At 39.0% G+C, this 25,977-nt stretch overlaps 1 protein-coding gene across 3 annotated transcripts in view; it reads left to right on the top strand.

The window, feature by feature from the left end:
- VGLL3 (vestigial like family member 3) overlaps window positions 1-25,977 on the top strand; it is a 54,795-nt gene that overhangs the window by 14,048 nt on the left and 14,770 nt on the right. For all 3 annotated transcript variants that reach the window (XM_069578780.1, XM_069578766.1, XM_069578775.1), the window contains exon 3: window positions 9,725-10,258. In XM_069578780.1, coding sequence (XP_069434881.1) covers window positions 9,725-10,258 — 534 coding nt within the window. The remainder of the gene's footprint in view (window positions 1-9,724; window positions 10,259-25,977) is intronic.

Here is a 25,977-nt window from a genome sequence, read left to right as displayed (position 1 = left end):
CTGTGTTAGGGGCGGGTGAGAGGTGATGAGTGGCTGCTTCCTTCTCAGCATCAGTAGAAAGGTTTGTACTTGCCTGCCTGTCTGCCTGCTTTTCCTTCCCTTTCCTCCTTTTCCCCTCATTTTATCCTGTCACCATCCCTCCCTTCTTTTCTCCCTCCTTCTAGTAAATACGAAAATGTTAATATACACAGAGACTGTAAAGAGGAAGGTGGAATCCATACTCAAGTGACCTAGACCTCGACATAGGTGAATTGGGAAGCATACTGCTTACCTGATTAGAAATTATGGACTTAACCAAAGAAACGTAGTCCTTCCAACTCTAAGATGCTAATAGAACCAATGATGTCCTATTAGATAGCATATTGTGAATACTTTTAAAACCGTGGAGGGTGAAATTAGGAAAAGTTCAGCGACCTAGCTAACTTTAATAAAGTGTTTGATATATCAATAATAAATCCTATCATGACAGCCAGTCCTGAGATAGTGAGTGAAACTGTCAGTCACTCAGTTGTGTTCGACCCTATGCAACCCCGTGGGCTGTAGTCTGCCAGTTTCCTCTGTCCATGGAATTCTCCAGGCAAGAATCCTGGAGTGGGATGCCATTCCCTTCTCCAGGGGAAAATGCAGTGCTTAATTCTTTTAGCATACTGGCATATGCAGCCCGGTGACCACTGAACTTGGAATATAGGAATGAAAGTTCCAAATTACAAATAGATGTAAGAGTGATCATCTAAAGTATCATAACCAGAATAGTTTTAAGTGAAGTGTTGTGTAAATATAACAACTCTACAATTCATTGTTTCCCCATAATCTGCATGACTTAATGGAGAGGACCTTTAGAAAGATGTCAAATTTTAGCATTGAAAGGGTGGATAATGGGAGTGTTTTAGTATCATTAGAAGTTTCTTCACATTATCTTGAATTTGCCCTACAAATCTGCCTCCTGTTTCATTCATTGACATTGACTTATGCAGCAGATATTTATTAAGGTCCTGCTATGTTCTAGGTAGTGGGAATATATCAGTGGACAGGACAGTCTAAGCTTGTACATTCATGAAGCTTTCTAGTAAAAGAGACAGATAGTAAATGTATCAATATATTGAGAAGCAAGGTATTGTTTTACCATGTTTTATTTAGGGTGACAATAGATGGTCTAAGATTTTTATTTCAGTACATACCCAAAGGATATAACAGTGCTTCTCCTCACACAAATATCTAGAGGAAGATTACTGCTGCCGCGTTGCTTCAGTCGTGTCCGACTCTGTGCGACCCCATAGACGGCAGCCCACCAGGCTCCCCCGTCCCTGGGATTCTCCAGGCAAGAACGCTGGAGTGGGTTGCCATTTCCTTCTCCAATGCATGAAAGTGAAAAGTGAAAGTGAAGTCACTCAGTCGTGTCCAACTCTTAGCGACCCCATGGACTACAGCCCACCAGGCTCCTCCATCCATAGGATTTTCCATGCAAGAGTACTGGAGTGGGGTGCCATTGCCTTCTGGACAGATGAAACAGCCAGTGCAAAGGACCTGAGGAAGGATTGAACTTGAATGTTCAATGAGAAGCCAAAATGCTGGTGTAAGTGGAGTGAAAGGAAAAGGTATAGCAAGTAGAGACCAGAATTTTTAGAGCTTTGTAAGTTAGTTTATCAGAGTATCACAGGATGCTTTTCAATCTTCATTTATCCCTCTTCAGCTAAGACTATATGTGTCCTGTTTAGTCATCTCACATCATTTCTCCAATACGCAGGATAATGCATTTCTATATGAAAAATATGAAATATAAATTGAATGATCAAGTGATTAAGTTAAATGAACCAAATTCATACTATGTACCCAGGATAAGAAAACAAAAAAGCCCTTAATAGAGAATTTATAGTAATAAGTTGTATAAATATTTGGGTACGGTGTTATTTATGAAATAAGGGACTTGAATTAAGGGATTGTTGAAGACTTTTCTCCATGAAATTGTGGTTTCAAATGTATTATTTACTATCCAATTATAAATAAAACTTTGCCATAGTTGTGAATTGGTGTTTTTAGTTAAGTGTACATAAGTTGAATAAGATTCATAGGAAATCCACAACATAAAATTAAGGATTTGGTAACAATGTTATAGAAAAATGTAATAGGGAGTCCCATGTCTGGTGAAGAGAGTTGCTTCAAATATTAACTGCCAAAGCAGCACCAATTTGCATAACTGCTGTCTTTGGTTGGATTATGTTTGTTTGGGGGTTCAAAAGTGGACCTTATTATTGCCTGGTGGCAATGTTATCGTCGATGCTCTAAGTATCTCTGAGAGTAGCTTCAACTATAATATGTGTTTATTATTACTCATCTCCTATTGTTGTTGTAAAGATTTTTTGATGATATATATGAATATATATGAATAATTTAGCATAGGGTTTGATGCAAGGCATTAACTGAAGGTCAAATGACTTTTCTCTCTTAAGTAAGTTTTCACTCATTTGGCACACAGAATACCAACCTTGTATCTTTATTCAGAAACATTGTTTTCTGGAAGTTTGTATTCCTGACAAAAAGCACAGTGTCTTGAATATACTAGATACGGAAGGCTATTGACAATTTTGATGGCCATGGCAGTAATACTTTATGAGGAACTGTTGACCAGCTGTATTAAATTAAAGGGTTTAATTTATGGCATGAGGTTTTTTTTACAGTGCTGCACAAGTGCTGCAGTGCTTCAAAGGAATTTAAAATTGAATTATGTTTGACTGCTGAATGTATTTCCACAGTAAATCTTCAGGCAAATGATAGAGTGTCAGCTAATGATGGAATTGTGGTCATCCTTTGAGCTTGTATCTTGATGGACTTAGGAAAGTCCTCTTTAGATGTTTTGTGACTTTTCCTGTCAAAAAACTGACAGGAAATATTCGTCCTTTATTAGGCACAACATCACATGAACTACCTCTTCTCCCAGTATATCTTCTAATGGATGATATAGGGCTTCTCAGCTAAGAAAACCTAATGAATCTGATTGTCTCATCCCATCCAAATAGAAACATCAGCTTCAAATGTATCTATTCACTGATTTCAGTGCTTAAGTTTTATTACAGAAAGTGTGTATGTGTGTGTTTGTGTGTGTAGGAAAAGGGAGTAGTTCAGTCAAGACACAGCCAAATAGATCACTAACTTAAAAACTATGCTGAATGGTAAACTTGATATTTTTTTTTTCTTTTTATGGTTGCAAAGTAAATATATTCTGCATAATTGATCTACACAGTGTCTTCTTGGAGCAACATTCTCATAAGATCTCTCAAAATGAGCATTAAACTTAGACAGCAAAAAGGAAGAAGGGGAAGGAGGGCCTGTCTCTTGGGTCAGCTAACCCAGGGAAGAAGAGAGTTGAACGGCCTCTCCAGGAGGCCATTGGAAGTGATCACTGTGGGGAAGTTTAAAATAAACACTTTGGAGAAGATTTGAGGCCTGGTTTATCTCAGTTACCTGCCTTTAAGGATTATGGGCATCTGATAGCGCCCTCTGAAATTCTCATTTTAGAGTTACAAGGACTATTTTGAGCAACTCTAGAACAAAATAAGTGGAGCGCAATCTTTGTACATAATGGTAACGATAAATTACTGAGTGACAGGTAACACTGGAACACATATCAGTTCACCTCTGACCCCAAAATTTATTTTTATAGAAAGTAGAATAAGAGGAAGAAAATTGTAGACTGAGAATGGAGGAACATTGCTTTTCACTGAGGTTAATTAAAAAGATAAATATTAACTTTTAGCATGGATGTTTTCAGTCAGTATTAATTCTATGTTTTCTGGAAATTTTTAAGATCTTCAGTTCAGTTCAGTTGCTCAGTCATGTCCAGTTCTTTGCAACCCCATGAACTGCAGCACGCCAGGCCTCCCTGTCCATCACCAACTATCCAAGTTTACTCAAACTCATGTCCATCGGGTCGGTGATGCCATTCAGCCATCTCATCCTCTGTCGTCCCCTTCTCCTCCTGCCCCCAATCCCTCCCAGCATGAGAGTCTTTTCCAATCAGTCAACTCTTCGCGTGAGGTGGCCAAAGTACTGGAGTTTCAGCTTCAGCATCAGTCCTTCCAAAGAACACCCAGGACTTATCTTCTTTAGAATGGACTGGTTGGATCTCCTTGCAGTCCAAGGGATTCTCAAGAGTCTTCTCCAACACCACAGTTCAAAGCATCAATTCTTTGGCACTCAGCTTTCTTCACAGTCCACCTCTCACATCCATACATAACTACTGGAAAAAACCATAGCCTTGACTAGATGGACCTTTGTTGGCAAAGTAATGTCTCTGCTTTTTAATATGCTATCTAGGTTGTTCATAACTTTTCTTCCAAGGAGTAAGCGTCTTTTAATTTCATGGCTGCAATCACCATCTGCAGTGATTTTGGAGCCCCCCAAAATAAAGTCTGACACTGTTTCCACTGTTTCCCCATCTATTTCCCATGAAGTGATGGGACTGGATGCCATGATCTTAGTTTTCTGAATGTTGAGCTTTAAGCCGACTTTTTCACTCTCCTCTTTCACTTTCATCAAGAGGCTTTTTAGCTCCTCTTCACTTTCTGCCATAAGGGTGGTGTCATCTGCATATCTGAGATTATTGATATTTCTCCCAGCAATCTTGACTCCAGCTTGTGCTTCATCTAGTCCAGCATTTTGCATGATGTACTCTGCATAGAAGTTAAATAAGCAGGGTGACAATATACAGGCTTGACATACTCCTTTTCCTATTTGGAATCAGTCTGTTGTTCCATGTCCAGTTCTAACTGTTGCTTCCTGAACTTTTAAGTTCTTAGGAACCCATTTTTCATGTTACTATAGTCTTCATTTTTGGTGGCTCAGACAATAAAGAATCTGTCTATAATGCAAGAGCCCTGGGTTCGATCCCTCAGTTGTGTAGATCCCCTGGAGAAGGGAATGGCTACTCACTCCGGTAATCTTGCATGGAGAATTCTATGGAGAGAGGATTCTGGCAGTCCCCAGTCCATGGGGTCTCAAAGAGTCAGACATGACCGAGGGGCTAATACATTTACTTTCTTTTTTTTTTCAAAATTAATAAAATATTTTTAAAATTATATGTTTAATTTTCTCATGCATAAAATGTTTCTTTAGTTTCTTTTTCAGAAAAACTGAATGTTAATGTAAAACATATCCCAGCTACTGTGAAATTGAAAAGAACCTCTTGATGTACCATGTTAAGCTCTTTTATGTCTCTAAGACATATTTCTGTTAAAAATCACAGCAGTGAGATTACTGGGTATGCACTGGATTGGTTGTATTAGACAATTTATTTCTTTTCCTTTTTGTTGTTAGCAATCGGGTACGTATGTTTGTGTGTAATGTTTTGTAATCCCAAATGCAAACGGAACCAAAGTATACCTAGACATTTTGTGCGTGTTAGACTCAGTGTGAACGTTATCCAAATGTTGTGTCATTGAGCCCAAAGTCACCATAGAGTGTTAATATCACATAGTTCTGAATTGCTGAAAAGTAATATTGCATGGAAATACTGTGTGCAGTTTTTCATAAGCTTTTTCATCCAAAAAATGTGGCTGTGATTAAATACTTGTAAGCAAAGAGTCATGTAATGAAAAAAATTTACATACATATGAAATAAGCATACTGATTCCCAGGCATGAAACAAAGAATATCATCTGTTTCTTTGTATCAAGAATTTCTTTTTTAACAATCAAGATACCAGATAGTGATTTTGAAATGTAGACTTGCGCATAAACATATTTTCTATTCAATATCTTTTCATTTATTTGTAGAAAGCAACATTATTTTTTCAAAACACTGCCTTGATCTCTGCAAACTTTATGTTAATCTCAGGAGACACACTGACTGGGAAAATACTAAGTTGCTTCTAATTTGATTTTTCCCTGGCACATTTTAAAGCTTTGTTCAGCCTTTATGGGGTGTGTTTTTTAGAACAGACTTCTACTTTCCATGATAACATGTTCACTAATCACAATACAATATGTAATAAATAGGATAATATTTTTGTAAGGAATTTTTTCATTATTTATATTTCTTCATGCATATCCAAAATGTGTAAACATCTGTACAATAAAATTAGGTCCATGGACATGAATGAAAGAAACAAAAGGAAAGCATCCAGGAAAATGACATATACTCTCTGTATTTTTGGCATTTTAATGGGAGATATTAATAAGGAGAACTCTATCTCTGGCACACACCTGTGGGTTGAGTTCAGCTGTTATAATGGGATTCTGGTCCCACAAGAGATAAAACTTATGAGCAGAATGAAGGGTTTGGAACCAAAGATTGGATCTCTGAGAGCAAAGGAGCCCGTTGGTGGTGGCAAAGCTACACTACGTAATATAAAAAGCCTCTATAAAATCTTTTATGAGTTTTAAACTTTAAATGTTGACAGCTTTCACTGTGAGTATGATAGAAATATTCTACAAATGTCCATCATTTATAGGCTTCCTGGGTGGCACTAGTAGTAGAGAACCTGCCTGCCAATGCAAGAGACACAAGCGACATGGGTTCAATCCCTGGGTCAGGAAGATCCCCTGGAGAAGGGCATGGCAACCCACTCTGGGTATTCTTGCCTGGAGAATCCCATGGATAGATGAGCCTGGCAGGCTACAGTCCAGGGGGTCGCAAACAGTTGGAAATGACTGAAGCAACTTAGCACTGCCATCATCTAAGGCAAATTGAATTTTCTTCCTACACCTTATACAATTTTCTTTCTTGTCATTAGCAGCCAGGTTTCATATGTCAGAGGAGGACAATGCTTAAATAGATCACATTTGCCCAATGCCAGTAGGCTTGACTTTAAGTGTTATTTTCTAATAGATTGTGATTGCGATAAAACTAAGTCATTCGAGTAAAACTTTGCCAGGTCTGCTGGAAGGTTTGAAGAATAGTTTGCTTTTCATCCTTTGCCTCTATAAGATCATCATTTACGTTTCCTCAAGGGTTTGAGATCCAAGGAGATTCTGGGCAGGGGCTAGGGGGAGACTTGAATTGAGACAGTGAAAAGTTGGCTATCTGTGGATGGGGTGGATGATAGCTCTGCCGTGAGGCTGACAGGGAGAGAGAGGAAGAGCTTACAGTGTAGTGACTTTGCCTTTAGTGAAGCTAAAGAAAGAAAATATTTGAAACAACCCAGTGATATCCTAATTATGTTCATCAAAGTACATATATGGGGGTTGAGTCAAGTTACTTAAGATTTCCCTGAGGTAAAAACAAACAAACAAACAAACAAAAAACTGTCCTGGAAGTTTATGAAGAACATGACATGTCCACGTTCTTACTTCATAAACTTTTATTTCACATAAACTTTTTCATATAAACTTTTATTTCACAATACTTCTTGGGATAACCTTCATTTCATGGAGATATCTAGCAAGGTTCTTTTATGTGGAACCCAGTATAAAAATACTGTTCTACCATACATGCATAACTAATGTACTAACCACCTTATCTTTATAGATAGAAATAATCCCTAGGACATTTCACAGAATGGTTAGAAGCATGGGGCCAGATGATATGTGGAATTAAATGAGCTCAAATGCCTTATATTTGATTGGAAGATACTAAGCCACAGATAAGCTGACAGATCACTTGGGGTCCTACAATAAGAGAGGATGATTGCTAGACACCAGCTCTAGACCTGGGCTTTCCAGACTCCCAGGCCAGGGCTTGCTCAGATACCTGTGCAGGAGGCAACAGGCCATGGCTGGAGTAGCTATCTCTCTAAACACAGATCTGACCATAATCCTTCCTAGGAATTATACTCCATAAAAATTAATTTAAAAAGTAAAAACAAAACTCCTTTTAAGCTCACCTCCTCAGGGTAGTACCCACATTTAGTGCATGGCTTGTAAGGCTATGAAAAGCCAACCTAGATAGCATATTGTAAAGCAGACACATTACTTTGCCAACAAAGGTCCGTCTAGTCAAAGCTATGATTTTTCCAGGAGTCATGTATGGATTTGAGAGTTGGACTATAAAGGAAGCTGAGTGCTGAAGAACTGACGCTTTTGAACTGTGCTGTTGGAGAAGACTCTTGAGAGTCACTTGGACTGCAAGGAGATCCAACGAGTCCATCCCAAAGGAAATCAGTCCTGAATGTTCATTGGAAGGACTGATACTGAAGCTGAGGCTCTAATACTTTGGCCATCCGATGCAAAGAACTGACTCATTTGAAAAGACCCTGATGCTGGGAAAGATTGAAGGCAGCAGAAGAAGAGGAAGACAGAGAATAAGATGGCTGGATGGCATCACCAACTCAATGGACATGAATTTGAGTCAACTCTGGGAGAGTTGGTGATGGATAGGGAGGCCTGGCATGCTGCAGTCCATGGGGTCACAAACAGTCAGACACGACTGAGCGACTGGACTGAAATGAACTGAACTGTAAGGCCATACCCATGTGGGTCCTTCTTGGACCGTAGTATGTTTGCCAGCATCTGCCCACTGAGTCCTTTTTTGATTCCTCAGATGCTGCTTTGTGCCAGTATGTGTTCTCCTGGCCTTTCTCCACACACTTTTTCATTAGCTTAAAACACCCTTCTCTAACTCTTCATATGGCTAGCCCTCCTGACCCTTTTGATTTTGCTGTTACTTTCTAAGACAGTTTCAGTACCCTGTCTGTGTATTTCCCCTCCTGAGAGCACAATCTAAGTTACATTGCTCGTGTCTATTTACTTCTCTGTTCCCTGCCAGATGTGACTGAAGATGGCATCTGTCCAATCATCCCTAGTCACCCCATGTTTCACACGTAGTAGGACATCTATAAATATGTCATGAACATTGAGTGGAGAAATTGAAGCAAAGCTGGGAGTTGTTCTCTCTCTCGCTTATTTATCTCCAAGTGCTATTCTTTGATATCATTCCCCCCTTCTTAATATCTCCTCCAATCCATAACCCACCTGAATCTCCTCCACTCGTGTTTTCCACAGAATTTTCACCAAATTCTAGGTGTTCAGGTTATAGTTACAAGTGTGCTGACTTGTGGCACAGTTGTGATGAGTGACAGCCATTACTTGCCTCAGCTTCTACATCTCTAAAATGCGGATAATAACAGTAACTACCTCATAAGTTTGGAGTGTGGACCCAATGAGATCAATCCATGAAAAGCTCCTGGCCTTGTATCTGGTACTACTGGGTCACTGATATTAAATGTAAACTATTATTATTTTCAGTCCAGAAAGTCCCAGACCTCTACAGAAAAACTAAACTGGGAATACATCCTTCTTGATGTAAAGTGAGTGCTGGCAAGTATCCTTAAGTATGATCTTACTTCCCTTTGTTTGGGCATTAAAATGCTTAGTTTGAGTGAAAATTGTATATGCCTTTAAAAGAAGTTGGTAAACATCATTTGCAATCTACCTGAATCATGTCTATGGCATAACCTTTTTTTTTTAACCTGTGAGGTATGTACCCATGACCTCTGCTCAGACCTAAGGGCATTAAGACACACAGGAGAAAGCGAAGTTTTCCAGTCCTAGACTTGTCCACCTCAGCCTAGACAGTGACCCCCTAAACTAAGCCCCAACGCTGGGAACTCATTCACCATCTGGGCCCCTGCATATTGGCTTGGCGTGAAACCTGTGACTGGTATCATTCACCTCTGTGTGGGGAGAAAAAGAGTGCATACTCATTAGCTTGCTTGAAAATACTGGACAAGTAGAGGCAAGTCTATCCCAGAACTGAATCTTATGTAAATAATGTTATTTTTCTGTCTTCTCAGACAGCTCAGCTCTCTCAAGCCAGCGGACTAGTTTCCCGACATCCTTTTGGACCAGCTCTTATCAGCCCCCACCCGCACCCTGTCTGGGGGGCGTTCATCCTGACTTCCAGGTCACTGCACCCCCGGGCAACTTTACGACCGCCGACCCCAGCCCCTGGCCGGGACATGGGCTGCATCAGACTGGCTCCGCCCCTCCACCTCCAGTGTCGGAGTCCTGGCACTACCCGCTGGCATCTCAGGTGAGCCCGTCCTACGGGCACGTGCATGACGTGTACATGCGGCACCACCCCCCGCACGTGCATCACCGCCACCACCACCACCACCACCACCATCACCACCACCCTCCTGCGGGCTCGGCCCTGGATCCACCTTACGGGCCCCTGCTGATGCCCTCCGTGCGTGCGGCCAGGATTGCCGCGCCCCCGTGTGACATCACAAAGACAGATCCAACGACAGTCACCACCGCTACCTCAGCGTGGGCCGGAGCCTTTCACGGAACCGTGGACTTAGTGCCCAGTGTGGGCTTTGACGCAGGTGAGCCCGGCGATTTCCTCCTTTCTATAGAAAGAAGAAAAATGCCTGAAATGAATCACTGAAAATGGAGGGCGTTTTAAACATGTTGAAGTATTTTTTTTTTCTCTTACATGGGAAGTTAATCTTTGTCCATATGGTTTTCAGTTCACCGTTTCGCAACAGTTCCTGCATTCCTGCGGAAACTGGTGTGACTACCTGAGAGAGGTCTCAGAGCTTTTCTCCCATTTCTTAAGCTAGTAATCTGTTTATTTGAAGTGGAATCTCTGGTACCTTATGTTTACAAAGATTTAAGCACATTGGTTAAATCCCCCATGTCTCCGTACTCTCTAAGGGTGATATGTAATGCCTGACAATTCAGATCTAGTATCTTTCAGTAATTTTTCCTTCTCTCTTTTTGTCAGATCCCATTTATGATGTATAAACCAAACTACTTTCTGAAATGCAATTCATGGAATATAATCATGGTGTTTGAAAAGAATTAGGAAATGAATTTTAAAGGAATGGATTTCTCTTTTCCAACCCCTTTTGTTCCTCTTCATTTGTCTTTTGTTATTTCCCTCCTTCCTTCCCTCTTTCCCTTCCTCCTCCTCCTCTTTCCTCTCTCTCTCTCTCTTATTTTAAAGCATCAAACATAAGAGGCTACTCTAAAATTTATATTCAACAGATTTGGGGAAAAAATAACAGTAAGGGAAATCTTTCTTCAAAGGACATTCAGCTCCTCTCTGGAATTCACTAGTTGCTTGAGCTTGGTTTTTTGACCAGACTCATATTCATAGTGTTATTTGTTCCAAGCTCACCAAAATCGCAAACATCAGAGGCTAAAAAACAAATCAAGTCAGTGATTATATCCCCAGAAACTACATTCTAAAGTCAGCCACCACCACCTCCAAACCCAGGTTCTTTTCTGAGAATCCTTGTGAAAAATTAGGACTTTCTTTCCAGAGGTTTAAGGAAACACACTTTTAAATTTTTTTTATAAATTTTAATTATTTCCTTATTTTTCCCTTGTGATGAGAAAACTCACCTTTTCATAGTGTTCCTTGGTTTTCCTCTTTGTATTGTTGCTGTTCAGTCACTGAGTCATGTCCGACTCTTTGCAACACTATGGACTGCAGCATGCTAAGTTCCTCTGTCCTCCACTACCTCCCTGAGTTTACTCAAATTCTTGTCCATTGAGTCAGTTATGCTAACCATCTCATCTTCTGCCACCCTCTACTCCTTTTGCCTTCAATCTTCCCACCATTAGGGTCTTTTCCAGTGAATCAGCTCTTCCCACCAAGTGGCCAAAGTATTGGAACTTCTGCTGTCTTACTCTTCCTTATTCTTCATGTGTATTACTCCTTATTCTTCATGTGTTGTTCAGTCGCTCAGTCATGTCCAACTCTTTGTGACCCCATGAACTGCAGCACGCCAAGCTTTCCTGTCCTTTCCTATCTCCCAGAGTTTGCTCAAACTCATACCCGTTGAGTCAGTGATGCTATCTAACCATCTCAGCCTCTGCTGCCTCCTTCTCCTCTTGTGTTCCATCTTTCAGATCATCAGAGTCTTTTCCAATGGGTCGGCTCTTTGCGTCAGGTGGCAAAAGTATTGGAACTTCAGCTTTAGCATCGGTCCTTCCAATGAGTATTCAGGGTTGATTTCCTTTAGGATTGACTGGTTTGAACTCCTTGGAGTCCAAGGGACTCTCAAGTCTTCTCCAGCACAACAATTTGAAAGGATCAGTTCTTTGGCACTCAGTCTTCTTTGTGGTCTGGGCTTCCCAGGTAGCGCTAGTTATAAAGAACCTGCCTGCCAATGCTGGAGACATAAAAGACAAGTTTGATCCCTGGATTGCGAAGATACCCTGGAGGAGGAAATGGCAATTCACTCCAGTATTCTTGCCTAGAGAATTCCATGGACAGAGGAGCCTGGCAGGCTATAGTCCATAGGGTCACAAAGAGTCAAACAAGACTGAAGTGACTTAGCACACAGCACACACTTCTTTATGGTTCAACACTCATATCTAATCTGTACATGACTACTGGAAAAACCATAACTTTGGTATATGGACCTTTGCTGGCCAAGTGATGTCTCTGCCTAGATTTTTAATATGTTTAGATTTGTCATAGCTATTCTTAAAAGGAGCAAGTGTTTTTGAATTTCATCACTGCAGTCACTCTCCACAATGATTTTCGAGCCCAAGAAAAATAATCTGTCACTGTTTCCATAGATGTTTCCCCATCTATTTGCCATGAAGTGATGGGACCAGATGCCAAGATTATAGTTTTTCGAATGTTGAGTTTTAAACCAGCCTTTTCACGCTCCTCTTTTACATTCATCAGGAGACTATTTAGCTCCTCTTTGCTTTCTGCCATTAGAATGGGATCATCTGCACATCTGAGGTTGTTGATATTTCTCAGCAATCTTGATTCCAGCTTGTGATTTATCCAGTCGGGCATTTCACATAATATACCCTGCATAATATACCCTGCATATGATGTACAGCCTTGATGTACTCCTTTCCCAATTTTGAACCAATTCATTGTTCCATGTCTGCTTCTATTACTTCTTGTCCTGCATACAGGTTTCTCAAGAGGCAGGTAAGGTGAGCTGATATTCCTGTCTCTTTAAGTGTATTCTTAGTGTACAGGATTTTAAATCTGAATGCCAATCACAACAGAGAACTCCAGAGAGTAACAAATGCTCAGCATCCATTTATGTTCATCCCATACCTAGGTGCATCCTTATCTTGATTAACTGGTTCTCTGCTAAGCTTTTCAATGTTTCTCATTGCCTAATGTCTCCATTTCTGCTTCCTGTTTAGTCTTTGGGTTCAAGCTGCTTTTCTAAACTGTCAGGCAAGAACTTGGTTCTTCCTGTTTGTAAGAAGAGAATGTGATGAAACTAACCACCACAGGTTTGCCTCCATCCTTTGCCACATACTAGTAGTATGAACTACTAGTTTGAGTCGTTTGATGCCTTGGGCCAGATCGAATGAGAGTCCCAGTGAGTTAGCTGCCATCATTGGCAGCCAGTCTCTGCAGGCTCTCAATTTCCCAGTACTTGTGTGGCCAAGGTTAATAATGCTTCTAGAAGCAAAGGGAACATTCTCTTCTTTCTTAGTTTGGCCTGCTTCAGCAGAATACTATATACTGAGTGTGAAGTGAAGTGAAGTGAAGTTGCTCAGTCGTGTCTGACTCTTTGTGACCCCATGGACTGTGGCCTATCAGGCTCCTCTGTCCATGGCATTTTCCAGGCAAGAGTGCTGGAGTGGATTGCCATTTCCTTCTCCAGGGGATCTTCCAGACCCAGGACTCGAACCCGGGTCTCCCACATTGCAGGCAGACACTTTACCGTCTGAGCCACCAGGGAAGCTACTGTATACTGGGTGTGGTAAACAACAAATATTTAGTTCTCACAGTTAGTTCTCTGGGAAATCCAAGACCAAGGTGCCAACACATTCAGTGTCTGGTGAGGGCCTACTTCCTGATTCATAGAGACTTTCTTTGCAATGTGTCCTCATTTGAGGTGGAAGGGACAAAACCAGATCTCTGCACTCTCATTTCTAAGGGCATTAATCACATTTGTGAAGACTCCACCCTCATGACTTATTCTCCTTCTGAGGGCCTCATCTCTAAATACCATTATACTGAGGGATAAGATTTAACATGTGAACTTTTCAGGGATATAAGCATTCCGGAAGTGGATGTGATTGCCTTTGCTCTCTGTTTCTGTCACTGATTACCTACTTTTGTATTTAATTTTGATGTGAGCTTGATTCACTGATTCATTGTTCAGAATTTTGGCTTGAAATAATCTCTTTGGAATGAAAAGTCATCCTCCTACCCTCAGGAAGTAGGAGAAGATTTTCATTCTCTATGAAGAACCTAGAGAGAACCCATGTGGATATATTATATAATAGTTCTTAATGCTGAGCTATGAATTAATATGTATTGAGTACCCACTATTTAAGATATTGCCAGAGATATTATATATATTTATAATAATATATAATATTAATTTATATATTATAATAAATATAAATATATAAATAAACATTTTATTATTATATACTATATAATAATATATATTAAAATTTTGTGTATATATATCATTGCTTTTAATTTTTAAACTAAATCTGAGATGGATCTTCTCTAGTTCAGTTACTAATAAGGAAATGGCTCGGTTTTCCTATTTGAAAACATCTTCCTAAATCTCAAATGCTCAAGCTATATTTGACCCCAAATCTGCCCCAAACTAAAGCATTGTTGGGGTAGCATCTGCCTTTATATGTAGGTGAATGAAACTATTGATTAAAACTGTTATCTTAGACTGTAAATAATTAATATTAAGGAATGAAGATTTATCTATAGAAATATGTAGTGCTCCTTTTTGTCATTGTGGATTTAGGATGATGATCATGATTCATTCCTGTCCATAAGTTTAACCCAGTTGAACAAACAAAGACAAGGGAATCAAAAAGATAAAGGTAAAATCATAGCATAATTATCACCTGTGTGTGTTTAGTTACACAGTTGTGTCCTACTCTTTGTGACCCCATGGATTGTAGCTCGCCTGGCTCCTCTGTCCACGAGATTTTCCAGGCAAGAACATTTCCGTGGGTTGCCATTTCCTCCTTCGGAGGATCTGCTGATCCAGGGATCAACCCACTGAGCCATTGCATCAGTACAAATTTTTAGGCCAAATTAGAGATCTTAAATTAGGCTTACTACCACAATTGAGCTTCCTAGAATCTTCATCTAAATTTAGATTCTGGTAGATCCAATCCTATTGAAATATTCTCTTCAGAGAAGATTCCCATAGACATCTTCCTTGTTGCACAATTTAGAGCCTTGTTACTGTGAAAAGCGATAATGATTGATTAGGTTTGCCACAGAAAAGTATAAACTGAGGCATGCCTTACCTTACACAGGTAGCAGAAAGGAGCATACATCTCCCTGCATGAGGTCTGACCACAAAAAGAGAGGATGGAAGGGATGAAGCCTTCAGGACTCATTTTCCTCTCCTAAACTCAGGCATCATATCAAATATCAAATCTCTCTTCTTTTAGGAAGGGTTAGGAGTGTTTTCAGTCAGTTTCCTCAAGAAACAGACTCTAAGACACAATTTTTCTTGTAGAAAGTTTGTGTAGTAGTGTTCTCAGGACAACATCTTTGTACAATAAGAGAAGAATTAACCAGGAGAAGTCTCACAATGAATAAGTTCTACTGAAACTTAATGGATTCTACAGGGAGTTCTGGAGCTGGGATGGCTTTTTAAAATTATCCTGCCTTAAGTCAAGGTGGATGGGCTTTTATGTTCTCACTTTGATCGGTTACTGTGTGTATTTGCACTTCGAAAAATAGTCATTACATTAGGCAAGGTGGCCTTGTTCCGCTGAAGGCAATTGCCAGAAAGAGACAACTGAAGGCTCTATGCTGCGAACCTCAGGAAAATGAGTATCTCAACACAGAATACAGAGAGATCTGACAGTCCCCAGCGTCCGCAAAGAGGGGCAACAGAAGAATTACAACAGCAAGAGTAGCTGTAACAGTAGCTACTCTTCTGCTTATCTTACCATTTGTTAAAGGATAGAAGTTTCTATATCATAAGCCCAAGCTGGAAAGGTAAGATGGTTGAAAAGAATGAGAGTGCCTGTATATAATTTGTGCAATGTTGACCTAACCATGCCACCCAAAACAGCTCAGAACTCAACATCTATGTTAGGTGGCTATTGAGCAGCTGTGAAAAGAGCCTGCATTCAGCTTATATAGGCATGAAACTTTCCGAAGTCTAGGTTCTTAGGCCACCAAAGTGTAGGTCATTTTCACATTAAGAGGCAAATAAACTAATCCAATTTTGAAAGGGATTTGGTAAAGGATACACTTTTATTTCCTCAGGAGGGAAGAGGTTTAATAATTATTAGGTACCTTTTTATTTTGCAGTCATTTAATGAAATTAAGAAGTCTAGGAGGTTAAATATTATGTAATGCTTAGTGATCTAAGAAAGTTTTAGAGTACCTTGTATGGTATAATCCAAGGGTCAGTAAAATTCTTCTGTAAATGGCCTGATAGAAATATTTAATGCATTGTGAGGATCACAGTTTTTGTTGCCACTTCTCAACTCTACTTTCATAATATAGAAACTACCACAGACAAAAAAAATGAATAAATGATGTACCTATGCCCAATTAAACTTTGACGGACACTGAAATTTGAATTTTGTATGCTTTTTGTGTGTCAATGAAAATGATACTTATTTTTTTTTCATTCCTTCTTTCTCAACCATTTAAAAATATAAAATCCAGTCTTCCATTCTTAGCTCATGGATTATGTATAAGCAGATGGTGGGCCTGATTTGGTCTATGGGTTATAGTTTGCTGACCTCTAGTATATATAGTCCCATACAAATCCTTTTTAATCTATCTATATACATACATATGCATGTATGTGCCTGAAAGTATATACTCCAACTTATAAAGGTCATTGCTGCTAGTAATTTGTGTGCACATGAGCTTTGAAGTTAAACTGCCTGGTTTTATAAGCCTAGCTCTGTGCCTTGCTAGCTACAGAATTTGGGGCAAATTTTTAAATTGCTTGGTGCCTTTAATTCTTTATCTTTAAAATATATCTCACTGGATGGTGTTGAGGATTAAGTAAGTTAATGAAGTTAAACATTTAAAGATATGCCTTGCACATAATAGATACAATATAAATTCTAGCTACATAAGAGAAAGTGATCAGACCCTCACTCATTTTAGCTTTAAAAAATTTATTATCGAACAATGCTTCACCTATCATATACTTCAGCATGTTAAAGCCTACAGTTCAGTGGGTTCTAGTATGTTGATGATGTTCTACAAGTATCTCTATGTATCTAATTATAAAGCATGCCTAGGACCTCCACAAGAAACCCATAACTGTAAGGAATCAGTCCCAGTTTCCTCCCTTCACTATCCCCTGGCAACCACTAATCTGTTTTCTGCTCCTACGGGTTTTCTTTCTGTGGAAATTCCATATATAGAGAGTCATATAGTATGTGGTCATTTCTGTCTGCCTTCTTTCCCTTGGCCTGGGTTTTCAGGATTCATCCATGTAGCATGTATCTGAACATCATTCCTTTTTGGGGTGGACATGAATCCATTGTATAGGTATATCACATTTATTGGGCTTCCCAGGTAATGCTAACAGTAAAGAACCCACCTGCCAACTCAGGAGACATAAGAGAGGTGGGTTTGATCCTTTCCTCGGTTGGGAACATCTCCTGGAGGAAGGCATGGCAGCATACTCCGGTATTTTTGCCTGGAGAATCTCATGGACAGAGGAGCTTGGTGGGCTATTATCCATAGGGTCACAAAGAGTCAACCATGACTGAAATGACATAGCATGCACGTATGCCCACATCTTGTGAATTCATTTATCAATTTTTTTTTCCTACTTTTTGGCTAATAAGGATAATGCTATAATGGATACTCATGTAACAAGTTTGTGGGTGAACATATATTTTTAATTTTCTTGGGTATGTACATACATAGTAGAACTATGGGGTTGAGAGTACTTCACTTTATTTTGAAACCTGTTTCTTAAAGATATAAAGAGAATATATTTTAACTGTAATTAATTTTTTAATTAATTAAAATTAATTTTTAAAAGATTTATTACAGAATATTGTAATATAGTAATAAAATAGAGTTCTGCAGTTTGGTAGACAAAAAATTCTCTAAGAATAAGGAGAGATAGTCCGTCTTTTCTGAAGGGCCCAAGGTAAGGTGAGGAGAGTGAGGTGCCGCAACACAGAATATAAAAAGATATTCACTTTCTGGGGTATGCAAGCACATAAATCCTTAGATTTTGCCTCACCCTGCCCTGGCCCTACTTTCGCTATCACTTATTGCTCCCTCTGTTGAATGGATATTACATATAGATCTCTTGGAATGATCAGTGTGTTGATATAATCGTAGAGCATCTCTGTCTTCCCTCCTTGTGCAAAATATCCTTCTTTACCAAAAGGCTGTTATCAAAATCTCACATAAAACTCTCCTCTTTTCTTTAGCAGTCCCAGAACTGGATTCTGTTCCTTTAGAACAGTAGTTCCTAAATGTGATGAGAGGCTTAATTGAAAAATAGAAAGATTTTTGGTGAAATTAATTTGTTAACATAGCCTTCTCTGTACATCCAATTAAGATCAGAACTCAGTTTAGTATATAAAAGGCTATTATGCATTCTTTAGTAAAGAAACATCTTAAATTTTGCTTAATAGGAGATTTTTCCACCTGACTTTCTTTTGGGCACATTTTGTTTTTAGTATACTTATTAACTTCTCATAGAATGCTCTTTGGGAAATGCTATTACTGTTTTTTTCATGATAAAAGCCATGTGGTTTTCAACTTCTACTAGTAACTTTCACCTAACATGTAGCTACTGTGAAGAGGTATAGTTTAGAAAGGGTAGATGGGTCTGAAGAAAATACCTAGAAGGGTAAACTGAAGAAGAGAGGACTCAGGATACAGAGGATTAAATTCAGTAATCTCAGAGTGTTGTATGGTACCCTTTGTATGTCAGTAAGAAGAGAGTTAAATGTAGAAATATTTGTGATTTTGATATAATGTATTATTAGATATGTATATGTGAATGCAAGAATATCATGCTCAGATTTTTTAATGATGACATTAGGTAAATTCTGACTTACAATTCATCTTTTAGTGGCCATAACCAAAAAATGCATCTTATGGAAATGCTTTCATATGTTCTGTTATTAACAACAGTTTCTCTGATGTAGGACATAAAATGTTGCATATTCCAACCAGTTTGAATTAATTTGTCAAGTAAGATTTGTTAATGAAGTCTTTTTTTTTTTTTACTGAAATACAAAGTTGACTTTATTTGTAAGTTCCATTTCATCCACTGGATTTAAATTTACAGAAAGGAAAAAGAGTCATGCTTTGTGACTTTTTTCCTGTAAACACAAGCTGCTCAGGGCTTGAGATGGTTTTCATCTCTAGATTCACAGATTTATTTTTCTTAGCATCCCTCATGTTATTTTAGCTCCAATTTTGTTATAATTTTTTTTACTTTGAGAAATGTCACAATAATTCTATATAAAATATATAAACAGCTTAGAGTTGAGGTATACATGTTCTTTTTGCTAGTGTATATTTAGGTAGCTTAAAATTTAATAAACCAAACAATAGTCAATAATATTCTGTAGTATATTACAGGTTCAAGAAATCTGGAGCTAAAAGAGAATTAACATATATTTATGTACTTTCTGGTTTCTCAAATATTTTGTCATATAAGCAATAACTCTGTGTGTGTAGCTCTTCTCAGGTGGCACTAGTGGTAAAGAACCCACCTGCCAATGCAGGAGGCACAAATGTGACATGCGTTCAGTCCTTGGGTTGGGAAGATCCCCTGGAGGAGGGATGGCAACCCACTCCAGTATTCCTGCCTTGAGAATCCCATGGACAGAGGAGCCTGGAGGGTAATGGTCCATGGGGTCACAGGGAGTCAGACACAACTGCAGCGACTTAGCATGATGTGTGTGTGTGTCTGGCACGTGCATGCAGTTGTCTCTGGCTCTTTGTGACCCAGTGGACTATAGACTGCCAGGCTCCTTTGTCCTTTGAATTTTCCAGAATTTTCCAGACATTGATGAATATACCATCAGGTATTAAAATCAAGATTATTCATCATAGGATGGAACAGAGTTCCTCCTAGACAGAGAAAAACTGTAACTACAATAGCTGATAGATATGAAAATTTCTTGCTAAATGGAGGTTATGAAAATTTCCAGGAAAACTCAGGAAACTACTTTTCTAGTATTCTTACAAATTTTGAGGCATGTAGCAAATTATTTTTGAAGAGGGTTTCATACTGATGGGCTTAACTTGGGTATAGATATAGTCTGTTAAAAAACCTGGAAAAAATATTTTTGAACTCCTAAATTGTGATAGTGGATAGGGCACATTGGGCAATAATAGGGAAGTAAAAAGTTCACAAATGACCTTATCTTTTTTTTATTCTTCATAGACACTTTGTGTCTGAAAATATTATGAGTAAAATCACCTTAAATAGTTTCCTGAATTTTTTATGGTATTCAGTTCAGTTCAGTTCAGTCGCTCAGTTGTGTCCGACTCTTTGCGATCCCATGAATCGCAGCACACCAGGCCTCCCTGTCCATCACCAACTCCTGGAGTTCACTCAGACTCACATCCATCGAGTCAGTGATGCCATCCAGCCATCTCATCCTCTGTCATCCCCTTCTCCTCCTGCCCCCAATCCCTCCCAGCATCAGAGTCTTTGCCAATGAGTCAACTCTTCGCATGAGGTGGCCAAACTACAAATATATGTATGTATACCTATAACTTTATAGTTATACATATATTTATATTTATACATATGTATCGGAGAAGGCAATGGCACTCCACTCCAGTACTCTTGCCTGGAAAATCCCATGGACGGAGGAGCCCAGTAGGCTGTAGTCCGCAGGGTCGCTAAGAGTCAGACACAACTGAGCGACTTCACTTTCTCTTTTCACCTTCATGCACTGGAGAAGGAAATGGCAACCCACTCCTGTGTTCTTGCCTGGAGAATCCCAGGGACGGGAGAGCCTGGTGGGCTGCCGTCTATGGGGTCGCACAGAGTTGGACACGACTGAAGCAATTTAGCAGCAGTAGCAGCAGCATACATATGTATATATATTTATACTTACATATATATATATATATATATATATATATATGCAGTGCTGTGCTTAGTCACTCAGTCATGTCCAGCTCTTGCAACCCCATGGACTGTAGCCCACCATGCTCTTCTGTCTATGGGAATTTTCCAGGCAGGAATACCAGAATGGGTTGCTATGCCCTGCTCCAGGCAATCTTCCCAACCCAGTGATCAAGCCCAGATCTCCCGCATTGCAGGCAGATGCTTTACTGTCTGAGACACGAGGGAAGCCCATATATATCAAGTTTAATCTGAATCTTCTTATCTGAATATTTTGTGAAAAAAACATCTTTCATAAATGACAAAATGTATTTTAATGCACTCTAAATTGTAATTGTTGCTCACAATTATTATATAGTGTTCCCTTAAAAATAGGCTAATTGAATTACTTTTTTGCTTAGGATCATGGTGGTCAATCTTGCTTAATACTATAGGGATGCTTTACATTGAAACCCATTAGAAATATAAATATCTTTGTTTTATCAGATGCAGGAAATAAAAGGCCAGGTTAAAAATAGTTCACTTACTAGAACAGCAAATGGACAAGCAGTTTCTGTCTATGAAAGAGAAATGGTTATCAAGTTACCACTTGCTCTTCCATCCAGCCTGTAAGTTACCATCTCTCTAGATCACATCTCAAAACCATGCTTTCTTGAAGGTGGTCTGGTGCTGACAAGCCTGGGCAAAACTTAGGCATGAAAGTTTTCAAAATAACCTTGCTAAGCTATTTTAACATCTCACTTTAAAATGTCACAAATTTTGGTATTTGGATCACTAAGGATATCAAAATCATGGAGCTTTGCATAAAATAACCTTTTTAAATTTGTTTCTCTCTATAGATATATACATTTATGAAAAAAGACTAAAGGAAACCTAGAGTTATCAACCTAACATTTGAATATTTACCTGATAACATAATGTTCCAACTCCAGGTTTTACAGTGAAAGAGAGATGCACTAAATTTGGAGAGAAATCATCTCAGTTCAGTTCAGTTCAGTTCAGTCGCTCAGTCATGTCCGACTCTTTGCGACCCCATGAACTGCAGCACACCAGGCCTCCCTGTCCAACTCCCGGAGTCCACCCAAACCCACGTTCATCGAGTCAGTGATGCCATCCAACCATCTCATCCTCTGTCGTCCCCTTCTTCTCCTGCCCTCAATCTTTCCCAGCATCAGGGGCTTTTCAAATGAGTCAGCTCTTCATATTAGGTGGCCAAAGTATTGGAGGTGCAGCTTCAACATCAGTCCTTCCAAAGAATACTCAGGACTGATCTCTCCTTTAGGATTTGGACCTCCTTGCAGTCCAAGGGACTCTCAAGAGTCTTCTCCAACACCACAGTTCAAAAGCATCAATTCTTCGGTGCTCAGATTTCTTTATAGTCCAACTCTAACATCCATACGTGACCACTGGAAAAACCATAGCCTTGACTAGACAGACCTTTGTTGACAAAGTAGTGTCTCTGCTTTTTAATATGCTGTCTAGGTTTGTCATAACTTTCCATGCAAGGAGTAAGCGTCTTTTAATTTCATGGCTGCAGTCACCATCTGCAGTGATTTTGGAGCCCAGAAAAACAAAAGTCAGCCACTGTTTCCACTGTTTCCCCATCTATTTGCCATGAAGTGATGGGAATCATCTAGAGCCACAGTAATCATTAACAAGATAGTATTAATTATATAAAAATATTAAAGCACTAACACACTTTTCAGTATAAAGAAAAGAGGGCATTAAAGCAACATATATGATAAAGGCTCCACTAAAAGCCATGTCACTCTTTCCTACTTTACCACTTCTTTGGAGCATAGTTATTACTCATTTAATATGTTTATGAAGGTTGTGGGGTTGGTGATTTATTGTAATCTTTCCTAACATTATTAATGATTTTTACAAATAAGGAAATTAATGAATTTTATTTAATAGTGTCATAAAATAGAATAGACAGAGAAGCTTACTTCTAATTATTTGATTTCAGCAGGGAGACACATTAAATGGCTTTTTAATATAGAAGCCAGCCCTAGAACTATGTGATTTTTCAGTGACAGCCTGTGCTGGTTGATAGAGATTTACAGATTTCTGGATACTTACCTTCAAGGCATTATCTTAATTAGAATAACTAAAATGTCACAAAGAAATAGTTGTGCATTAAAGAAAATACTAGGAAGAATATTTGTAAACGGATACTTCCTGTGGACTTTTACTATTTTTTTTGACAGTTTATTATGACTTGATAACATAAAGACTCTAGTAATTAACAGCTGATTGTGCCACTTTGTTTTTTGCAATTCTTTGTTTTTCTTTTGGCCTGTGGCATAAGCCTATTTTCCACTGAAAGGAAAAAAAAAAAAAAAACCCGAAAGTATGTTACAGTATTTACACACTCTTGAATGGTGTTAGTTGTATAAGGCACATGTCCAGAATGACAGTTCCGTGACCAGAAGGGTAATGGAAACCATCTTTGAGATGCATGTAGAATGCCAGTAGATCCCAGCCAGAGAGTGAGATCTGCATTAAAAGTAGCAGGATGGTGAATCAGAGGGAGAAATACATTCCAGAGTACTGCTGTCAGTTTCCAGCATCCAGGGCTAGATTCTGCAGGACTGTAATGAAACTCCCTTGCTGTCCCAGAGTGCTGTAGATCTTCCCCATTCTCTATCCTGGCCCTTCATCCAGAGGGGTGCATGTGTGCGTGTGTGTGTGTGTGTGTGTGTGCGCACGCGCGCACTTAGTCATGTCCTACTCTCTGTGACCCCATGGAGTCTCCTTTGTCTATAGGATTTCCTAAGCAAGAATATTGGAGTAGCATTGCCATTTCATACTCCGGGGGATCTCCCAGACCCAGGGATCAAACTCATGTCTCTTGAATTTCCAGCATTGCCAGGTTGATTGTTTACCATGGAGCCACTTGGGAAGCCCATCCTTAGGATGGTGCCATAATGTTACAATGCCCAAAGCATGGAGGTTTCTTCTCAGAGATTCTCTTTCAATCTTACAGGACAAATACAGACACCTTCTGAGAGAATTCTGAATGTTTTAAGGTGCATTTGTATAATACAAATAAATGCCTCTGTGTGTGTGTGTGTGTGTGTGTAAATCCTTGTAAAGGACATCTTGGTTAAGGGAAAATGCTATTTTCATATATTGCTGTTACAAAATTAGAGAAGTGTAAGTTTTTTTTTTTTAAAGTAAACTGAAATATGTACTACAGTTAAAAATTCTCCTAAATTTTGACCCAGCATTCTTCTCTTGTGAATCTGTACCACACAAATACAAGCAGAAGCATGTGAGGACAGGTACAAAAATGTTTATTGTGACAATGTTCATAATATCTCAGAGGTGGAATTAACTGATTGCCATTAAGAGGGGATCTATGAGTGAAGTATGTTTTGTGTGATGTTGCTGACTTTAAAAAAAAAAAAAAGATGAAGAAGCACATTTAGATGCCCTTTTCTCAAAAAGACTTTTTGATATGGACCGTTTTTAAAGTCTTTATTGAATTTGTTACAATACTGCTTCTGTTTTACATTTTGGTTTTTTGGCCCCAAGGATTGCTGGGATCAGGGACCCAACCTGCAAACCCTTCATTGAGAGGCAAAGTCTTAACCACTGGACCACCAGGGAAGACCCTATATGCCTTTTTTTTTTTTTTTTGGGAAAAACAGATGGCAAGAAATCCTGTATGTGTATTTATGCATTTCAATGAAAGCAGAGAAGACTAGCTTGTTAATTTGTGTTTCCTTTTGGGACTGAAAGTATTGTTGTCACTAACGTGGTTTAAGGAGGAGAGAAGGAGGAATTTATAAGAGAAAAATATGTTTGAGTGTGTGTGCATATGTGTATTCCTGTGTATATATGAGAAAGAGACAATGAAAAAGAAGAGAAATATTGATTTTTATCAATAATTTACTCTTCCTCCCAAACTTAGGGAGCTAAGATGCAGAATTGATGATAAAATGATGATAAATGTATAGGGAACATTAATCTTTGCAGTGTTTATGGAAAAAGCAGAGAGCCAAAAAGTAGATTGCTGAACCTGTATTTTATTTTAGCTATATTGTGCTGAGCAAATCTCAAAATCTCTCCACTCTCCTTTCTTAGATGCAAAATAGAGATGATACTTCCTACTCTGACACAACCAGGAGATTCCAATGGACTAATGCACACGGCTGTGTTTTCTAGACTGTGATGCATAGTGCAGAACTGAAGTTCTCATTCTTCTCCATATGTATGGTACTCTTCAAACAGGAAAACAAAGTCACACTGGAGATGTGAGGCATCATGCATGACAGAGATGCAAACTTTAAATCTTCCATCACTTCCTGTTTCTAGTTTAATTTATTTCTGTTCTTGAAGAATAGCTGTAATATTTGTCAGAGCCAAATTTCCCAGTAGTGGTGTCAGCTTGTGTTGGCCATACAATGAAAACCGGGTACTTTTATATTATTGGGCAGATTATGAGAAAAGGGAAGATAAAGAATCAAAAAGATAAGGATTTGAAGGGTCATCAGAATATTTTCACATTTTTAAATATAGTTTTCTCCATCTGGAACTCTCTACCATGTGGTTCTGTTCAGTTCAATTTAGTCGCTCAGTAATGTCTGACTCTTTGCGACCCCACAGACTGCAGCACACCAGGCCTCCCTGTCCATCACCAACTCCCGGAGTTTACTCAAACTCATGTCCATTGAGTCAGTGATGCCATCTAACTATCTCATCCTCTCTCATCCCCTTCTCCTCCTGCCTTCAATCTTTACCAGCATCAGGGTCTTTTCAAATGAGTCAGCTCTTCTCATCAGGTGGCCAAAGAATTGAAGTTTCAGCTTCAGTGAATATCCCAATGAATATTCAGGACTGATTTCCTTTAGGATGAACTGATTGGATCTCCTTGCAGTCCAAGGGACTTTCAAGCGTCTTCTCCAACACCACAGTTCAAAAGCATCAATTCTTCAGCGATCAGCTTTCTTAATATTCCAACTCTCACATCCATACATGACTACTGGAAAAACCATAGCCTTGACTAGACA

Source organism: Ovis canadensis, chromosome 1 (assembly GCF_042477335.2).
Source record: "Ovis canadensis isolate MfBH-ARS-UI-01 breed Bighorn chromosome 1, ARS-UI_OviCan_v2, whole genome shotgun sequence".
Classification (NCBI taxonomy): Eukaryota; Metazoa; Chordata; class Mammalia; order Artiodactyla; family Bovidae; genus Ovis; species Ovis canadensis.
Note: the sequence above shows the minus strand (reverse complement) of the source record. Positions and strands in the feature narration are given on the sequence as shown.